The sequence below is a fragment of the Pediculus humanus genome, genomic scaffold, assembly GCF_000006295.1.
Source record: "Pediculus humanus corporis 1103172107542 genomic scaffold, whole genome shotgun sequence".
Lineage (NCBI taxonomy): Eukaryota > Metazoa > Arthropoda > Insecta > Psocodea > Pediculidae > Pediculus > Pediculus humanus.
Genome location: NW_002987157.1, coordinates 398,066 through 407,172, shown reverse-complemented (window position 1 = coordinate 407,172; position 9,107 = coordinate 398,066). Strand labels below are relative to the sequence as shown.

General features: G+C 24.4%; 2 protein-coding genes across 2 annotated transcripts in view; one reads left to right on the top strand and one right to left on the bottom strand.

The window, feature by feature from the left end:
- Positions 1-7,027: 7,027 nt before the first annotated feature.
- Phum_PHUM194350 (uncharacterized protein) lies at positions 7,028-7,330 on the top strand (the record flags this gene model as incomplete). The annotated part of the gene is made up of 2 exons (XM_002425320.1): positions 7,028-7,190; positions 7,260-7,330. 2 exons carry the CDS (start codon positions 7,028-7,030, stop codon positions 7,328-7,330), a joined length of 234 nt encoding a protein of 77 aa, XP_002425365.1.
- A 464-nt stretch (positions 7,331-7,794) lies between these two features.
- Positions 7,795-9,107, bottom strand: part of Phum_PHUM194240 (uncharacterized protein) — a gene marked incomplete at both ends in the record, with an annotated part of 3,430 nt that continues 2,117 nt past the window's right edge. Inside the window, 5 exons of the mRNA XM_002425319.1 lie at positions 7,795-7,886; positions 8,043-8,194; positions 8,275-8,377; positions 8,470-8,686; positions 8,790-9,008. Coding sequence (XP_002425364.1) covers positions 7,795-7,886; positions 8,043-8,194; positions 8,275-8,377; positions 8,470-8,686; positions 8,790-9,008 — 783 coding nt within the window. The remainder of the gene's footprint in view (positions 7,887-8,042; positions 8,195-8,274; positions 8,378-8,469; positions 8,687-8,789; positions 9,009-9,107) is intronic.

The window sequence follows — 9,107 nt, the reverse complement described above, 5'->3', positions numbered from 1 at the left end:
AAAAAAAAAAAAAAAAATACACATAAATATATATTAAATTTATCCGGTGAAAACCTTAAATTATTTTTAACGACGATTAGTAGTATAAATCTTTTTAAAAAAAAAAAAAATCTAACGAGAACGTTTCCCCCCCTTTTCCCCCTTCCCCCTCTTAATGGTTGTCGGTTGGTTGGTTGTTCCTTCGTAATAATTTCATTACCGACAAACGTTTGTTTGTTAATCATCTTCAAACTAATTTTTTTTTTTTTTAGATTACAATTTTCCTCTTTAAAGCAGAAGACAAATCACAAAAAGAAAAGTAAAAACATTTCACATACGTGTGGACAACAAACACGTGGATAAAATTACACGTATTTATTATCACCATCATTATTATTATTCGTCATCTTTTGTAATTTTAACGTCCTTCTTTCCTTTTTTTTTTTTTGTTTTAACAAACAAACAAACTCAATTAATTAACGGAAAAAAAAAAATGTCGACGGTTATAAAATTAACAAAAAGAAAGCTTTAAAATTTTTTCTAAATACACTTCCACTCGTAATTCATTACTTATGTCAGTTTAAATAAATAAAAGGAAGGAAATTACTTAATGATAATAATAAAAACAAACAAACAAAACAATAACAAAAATTTTTTGTCGGGGGAGCCCCTCTTTTTTTTTTTATAATTACGATTGTCGTTTACCTAATTACACGTTTAAAATGTCGTCGGCTACCGTCGTTAAACATTTACAACAACAACAAAAAAAATGAAAGTGAAATTATTAAAATTTTTTTTCTTTTCTTTTCTTTTTTCCCTTTCGACCTCAACAACAACAACAACCAAACCCCAATTACCTTTACTTGTAACGATGATAATAATAATAATAATAATAATAATAATAATAATAATAATAATTAATAAAATAAAAAAAAATTCGGGTCAATGAAGCGATTAGAAAAAAAAAAAAAAACGTCAACGAACTAGGAAGAAATAAATAAATTTAAAATTTTTATTATCATCGAATTAAAATCAAACTAATAACAAATTTAACCGATTGCCGTAAAAATAATAATGATAATGATAATAATAATAATAATAATAATAATAATAATAATAATAATAATGATCATATTTTCGATTCATAAATTTTATTTAAAGTCATTTATAATGTAAATTACGAACGAACGTGACGTCAAAAGAGAGTATCATCTCTAATTTTTTTTTTTTTTTTTTTTTTTTTTTACGGGGGGCGGTGGGGGGAATTACATAATCACGATCGAATAGTATAGTGATAGTATAGTGAAGATTTCTTATCAATTTACGCTAGAATAAAATCAATAATACACGAAATTATCATGTGATAAGAGATTCGAAACAAACAAAAGAAAAATTGGACCGAGTACAAATTTTTTTTGTTTACATCGTGAAAAAAAAAACATGGACGACGATAATTACGGGTGGTAAATACTAGAGAAAAAAAAAACATTCGTAAAATAAAATAACTAATCATAATAAATAAATAAATAAAAACGTTTAAAAAAAAAGAACAAATTCGAAAACGACGTGAGAGAGAGAGAGAGAGAGAGATAAATTCATTTAATTTTCCTTTCTCTAAATAATAATTTTTGTTTGATGCCAAAAACTGCGAAATCACAACTTTCACTTTTTTTTTTTATATTTATTTATAAAAATAAATTGTTATTGAATTTATTTAAAATAACTTAAATTAGTTAAAATTAGTTTTCGTTTAACGTTTACAACCCTTCAACTCGCACGAAACGTCATAATTTCGTGACGTCATATTTTAAATGGCGGGTAAACATTTCCGTTCTTTTCCGCGTATTATGTTTTAAATATTATAAAATGAAAATTATCACGATCGATACGATCGATCGATTTATTATCGATACGAATTCATTCAATAAATAAATAAAACGATTCGTTGAAATTTATTTATTTATCGGTTAAAATCGATGATACCGAACGTTTATTTTTTTTTTTTTTGCAATGTCATTAAATAAAAAAACCGGAAGTTATTTATTACAATATAAAAAAAAAAAAAGTGAAAATCGTAGGGAGACGAAAAAATGTCTACATTACTTTATTTTCACAATAATAATAATATTTTTTCGCGCGTGAAAAAAAAACTTTTCAAGTAAGTTATTATTAGTCGAATCATAAACTATTAACAGGGGGAGGAAAAGTGACGTAATAATGTAAAATTACATCAGAAAAATAACCGACGACGATTTCTGAACGCGGTCGGCGGAAAAATTTTGTTTTGTTTTCGTCTCGTTGCTTATTCATTAAACCTCACCAATTAAAAAAATACGTTAAATTCGTTTGAAAATATTAGAACGCTTATAACACGCTTATAATAATAACACGTTTTTTTTTTTAAATTATAATAAAAATATTTACGCGTTCGTGATGAATTATAAGAATTTGTTTTTTTATTCAATTTATAAAATATCAAATGTTAAAATTATTTTTAAATAATCATTATTTCATCGTTTAAAAAGGTTACCATTTATAAATGGTTATTTGGCATTTGAATGCGCATCCATATTGGAATTTAAATAATTTTTTGTTTAGTCTAAAATGAAACAAAAAGGACTAGACTAAGCAAATAAAAGAAAAGAAAACAAAACAAAACAAAACGAATAAAAGAACCATTAATATAAAATAAACGATAAAAACTAACAATTTCGACATTAAAAACTTTTATAAGGGCTTGAAAATACCTGAAATTTACAATCGAATTTCAAAAAAAAACAAGACAAATTCCACAAACAAAATTCATTATTATTATTATTATTATTATCATCTCTTTAAAACTTGAATTTCTCATACTTTTCTTTTGTGAAAAAAAAAAAAATTAACCCCTGACAAAACAAATTGAATTAAATGTAATTTGATATTAATATACTTTATGATTTACTTTAAGATTTAAAACCTGTGACCCAAAAAAGAAAAAAGTTTTTTTAATCCTCATCTAAAACTTTTAAACAAAAAAAAAAAAAACCAAGAGTTATTATTATTATTATTATTATTATTATTATTATTATTTTTTTTTTTTTTAATGCTAAAAATTATTAATAAATTTTATTATCAGGTGTGTGAAATATTAATAACCTTGTTCGCATTAAAAAGGTTATTGTTATAAGTTATTACATAACAAACATTTATAATGTAATTTATGTATTTTCTCTTAAATAAAAAAAAAGAAAAAACATTTATTATTATTATTATTATTATTTTATATTTTGTAATTTGATAACTTTAATAACAATACCTTTTTTTTAAATTTTTCCCTTTTTAATACAAATCGTTAAAATCTTTTGAAAATAAAATGATATTTTATCCATTAAAAAAAACTATTTTCAAATTTTTTGTTTATAACTTCATTCGAAATTATAAAATATGAGATAGACATTTTTTTTTTTTATTATTCAAACATTTCGATTACAAATTTAAAAAAAACCAAATTAGACTCAATTCAAATGTTTTGAAAGAAAACAATTTTTTATGTATGTGTGGGTGAAAATAAATTATTTATAAAATTTATCGATAAAACAGATTATTTACAAAAAAAAAAAAAAAAAAAAAAAAAAAAAACTTTCGAATGAATGATTGAAATTAAACATCATCACACATGATAAATATCATAACTTGACGAATAATTTCCTTTCTCATTCTTTCTTTTAATACCAACAACATAAATTTTTTAATTTTTGGCAACAATAATTCTTATCGAGTATAAAAGACTATCAAATATTAATAATAATAATAGTACATGTCACATAAAACTGGTTTTTTTTTTAAACGAATAAAAATGTCAACGACAAACAATTGACCCAGTGACAAATAATAATAATAATAATAATAGAAACTTACCAATTCCGTCATTTTAATAAAATATATTTATTATTCATTCATCCAAATTGATAATGTAATAACTAATTAATCAAGTATTACATAAAATTTGAAAAAAAAAAAAAAAATTAATTTTTTAAAATGAGTCATTTTTTTTTTTTTTTATGTTAATGAATTGCATCATATTTTTTTTAAATTATTATTTCTTTTTCAAACGGTATACAATTAATAATAATTATGTAAATAGTAAAAAAAACTTTTAATGTACATATATTTTTAATTTTTCATAAGCAGAAAGTAAAAATAAATAAATAAATAAGTGAGTGAGTGAGTAAATGAAAGAAAATCGATAAACCGTTAAAAATCAAAACCGGGCGTTTATATATATATATATATATGTGTAACGAACGCCAAAAAAATTTCAATTTTTTTAAAGAAATAATTATTTATTAATATCTCATCTTTATATAAATATTTTTTAATTTCATATTAAATTTAATAAATAAATAATTAAAAAGAATGTACGTTATTCATTAAAAAAAAAAAAAACTTTTTTACTTAAAGAAAAAAATTCATAACGGAAAATAAATATTACCTTATTAAATAACTCCATCATTTTCCTTTTTATATTAAAACTAACTCGAACTCGCGTGAAAAATAATTATTAAAATGAGGAAGAGGGTAAAAATTTAAAAAAAAAAAAACCATAATTAAGCAAAAAAAAAAACTTGAAAATTTAACGTAGCATCGTATTAGACCGAATAATAATAATTCACCATCATCCCTAAAAACATTTCACAAAATGCGAGATTTCGCGAGACACGAAATCAATGATTTCATCATCCTTTCATAACCTTTTTTTCTTATCTTTTAGGCGCCATTTTTTTTTTTTAATAAAACCTGTTGCTTTTAAAAACAATCTGCAAATTTTTTCTTTTAAACCTATCATATTATTTATAGATAATTTCATTTGTAAAATTAATTTTACGTTAAATTATTTATTCAATTTAAGGAGATGAAAATAAAATTTTGTCATTAATGTTAACATATCATTTTCTTTTTGTTATTTTTAAAAAGAATTGAATATTACTATAGTTAAAAAAAAACTTTTTGAAGTTTTAGTTTTGTGGAAACAAAATGTTTAATTATACTTTTGTGACGTTTTAATCTCTCTTTATAAATGTTGTGTTATTGTAAATAATTTTAAAAATGTGTGAACTAATTTTCAAAAAAAATACTAATCAGATCAAATAAGTTTCTGCTCTATTTATTCGAGTATTTGTTTTACTCATAATCAACTCACAATTTATCAGAAAAAGTAAATAAAAGTAAATTTATTTCTTAAACCTGTGATGGCAAAAGTAAATAAATGTAAATTTATTTCTTAAACCTGTGATCAATGCAAATTGAACAAACTAAAATTTAAATAAATGATATCTATCAGTATCTTCATCATTTTAACAATGCACATTCATATCGAAGGAATCAAATAATATTATTATCAACGGAATCATAAAACATAATCATTCGAACAAACAAACAAAAAGAACAAATTTATATAAGTTAGCAACAATTCCCATCATTTTCATCACAAATGTTTCATCGAAAATCAATTAAGAACAAATTATAACAAAATATCGAAACATAATTTCACAACAAACAAAATAATTTTTTTTAAAAAAAGGAGGACTTGTAATAAGAATTAATAAATAAATATAAGTATTAATTCCTCTTTCTGTATTATTTATTTATTTATTTATATTATTTTATCATATTTAGTTTTTATTTTATAATTTTTATATATATATATATATATATTTTGCAATCGTTTTTAATTTTTGCCGCTACTTTTTTTATTTTAAATTTTAATTATTTATTTATTTATATTAAAACTCAGAACTGTTATACAAAAATTAAAAAAAAAAAATTAATTAATTAAAATTATTTCACATAATCATTTCATTAATAAAAAAAAAAATTATAAATCATTTCATTTTGTAAAACTTAAAAAAAAATCAAAAAATCAAAATCAAACCGTTTCTCCTTAAATTTATTTAAATATTCCTACTAAAATTTATTAAATAAATAAATAAATAAATGAATTTTTTTCTTTTTTTTCTTTTTTCTCCAATTACTTTTAAATAATCAATCACTTCTACCTATCGTTTATTACAATAATAATAATAATATTGATAATTCCATTTATTATTATTATAATCACTTATTATTAACATTACTATTATTATTATTTATCATTTAATACATAAGATATATATATATATATATATATATTTATTAATATTATTATTATTATTTAATTAAATTCATCATTTTGAAATTAAGGCAAATTTTTAAAACATTATCATTATTATTATTATTATTATTATTATTATTATTATTATTATTATTATTATTATTATTATTAGCGGCATTAACTATCTAATTGCTGAATCACCAAAAATTTTACAAAAAAAAAAAAAAAAAAAAAAACAACACATAATGCATAATATTTTCTTTCCTTCTTTCTTTCTTTCTTTTACAAATTATCATTGTTATTAATTTAATAAAGTGTTTGTTTTATCACGCACAAAATGGCGGCGATTCTCTTCCCTTTTTTACCAATGATGATAATGATGATGACAATAATAATTATAAAGAAAACAATTAATTTTTTTTTTTTTTTTTTACAATATTTAATTCATTTTTGTTTTTTTTTTATATACATATTTAAATGTATGCGTGTATACATGTGTGTGTGTGTGTTTGTGTTTATACTAGTAAAAAAAATCACTTTTTTTGTTTTGTTTTGTTTTCCTCTTCATCGTTGTTTACTCTTTACACACTAACTTCAAATTAAAAAAAAAAAAAAAAATAATCCGATAATGATAATAATAAAAAATAAAAAAATTTTTTTTCCCCTTCCTTCCTCCTTCCTCCTTCTTCTTCTTTTTCTATCTCTGTTCTTGTGACCGCACACACAATCAATCAATCAATCAATCAATCAATAACGAAATCAACCCTGTAATTAAATATACAAAAAAATAATTAATAAAAAACATTGTCTTGTTTATACATATACATTTCATTAGAGATAAAGAGTAGCAGAAGACAAAAGTAACCAAGGGATATAAGGGATTATCGATCAAATAAAAACCGATTCGGTTTCAAAATGGCTGAAGAAATGGTTGGTGAAAGTGACGACAAGATGAAAAAAACTCCGGGGATTCTAACGAAAAAACCCGGGAATACGAATCGATTTAAATTGAGATTTTCCAAAAGTTGGGAAATCGGTCGATCGGATTTGTATTATCCAAAATTTCTCAAATTTTTGGGTGGGTAAAAGTTACTACATGTTATCATCATTATCATTATTATTTTTTTTCCGTTTCGTGCTCTTTCAGAACCTGTCGTAACGTCAAAATTCTATTCCGGTCACGACATTTTAAAACCCGAAGACGAAGAATCCATATGATTGATACTGGAAGAAATAAATCGGGAAATGTCAAAAGGACCGAGAGAAAAATACGAGGAACCCATTTTGGAAAGTCATAAGTATTAATTTGGACATGGGTAACCACGCGAACAAGCACAAGCACCTCGATCTGACTTTAAAACTTCGTTTCAGGTACGGTTGGTTTCAACAAAAATTTTACGAACCGAGTCCGTATAGAGCATTCGTACATTTTCCGAAAAAAACATCGGAAATGGTGAAAATTCAAAACCTATTGGATAACGACGAAAAAGCAAATCGTACCTATTATCAAATGAAAGAAAAAAATAATAAAAAAAATTTAGGTTGAGAAAAAATAAAACCTTTTGCTTACCTCTTTATTATTATTATTTTTTCCCAAACTTAAAATTCCATTTTTGTTGTTGTTGTTATTATTATTATTATTAATTATTAATTAATTAATTAATTAATTAATTTTTCTTCTCTCAGGTGAGTTCGCTGTATTCGGTAAATCCGTGATTGGGTGCACCCAAACGTAAAACACCGACCGATCTATCTTTCGATGCCGTTACCAAATCTATTTTTTTTTTTTTTTTTTTTTTTTTGAAAATTAATTCCACGATTAAGTAAAACATTATTTAAATGACAATTTAAATGCTTTTTTCCCCCCGTAACCTTTGACCTTTGTTGCGAAAATAAATAAATAATTTGACATCGATGTTTAAAAGGATACATTCATCGTACGGTGATATATCCAAGTCTTGTATGTCACCCTTGTGAGTAAAAACGGAACCTAAATAATGATGATGATCCGGATATCGTCTGTACCTTCTTAAAACTCCATCTTCGCATCCGGAATACAAAGTCGAACCGTTGCTCGTATACCTTGAAAAAAAAAAAAAAATCAATTATTATTATGCGTTAAGAAGATAAGGAAAGAGAGAGAAAGAGAGAGAGGGAGAAACCTTAATTTCCATATGGGCATATCTTTCTGTTCTTTGAGATGTTCCTGAACTCCGGCATCGGGTATGTAAGCGGAAACCATTTCACCACCGCTCATAATCACACCTGAAATTTAAAAAATTTATTTAATTAAATTCATAAATATTTCTCTCTCTCTCTCTCTCTCTCTCTCTCTCTCTCTCTCATTTTAAACTCACTGTAAAAACCATCTTCAGCTGCCATATTATACGGTTCGGGTGTCGGACAAATCGTGTTGATTTGATGGCCGGCAACATAACTATGCACCACTCTTCCATCCAGTGTGGATACTTTAACAGTTCCATCGCTACCGGCTGTGAGAAGTGTCGATTGACCGTTCGACCACGGCCACGAGATGTGAAGGAACGTCACGTCCCTTATTATTCCATTGTGTAACTGTTGCAGGAGAGTTGGAGAAGAAAAAGAAAAAGAATTATAAACAGACAAACAGATCCTCAAGGAGAATTAAAAAAAAAAAAAAAAAATCTCTTATTATTACATCGTGTACGAAATCTAATGGAAGAGGCATTCGTAAATCGAGTAACGTAAGGCCCTTTCCATTCACGGCCACGGACACGGCCATGTTCGGACATAACGGGTCCGTTGCTAAACCGGTTCGATCTCGACCGGAAAAAGCACAATTATCGTATGCTAAAAGTTGTTGTCCCCGTTCGACATCGACCACAGCCAATCGTCTTGCCGTTGTTGCTGCCAGTATCTGGAAAATATCATCATCATCATCATTATTATTATTATTACGACCCGTACATATGCATTCACTCCGATTGTTTTCAACCTTGTAGAAATCGAATATAGA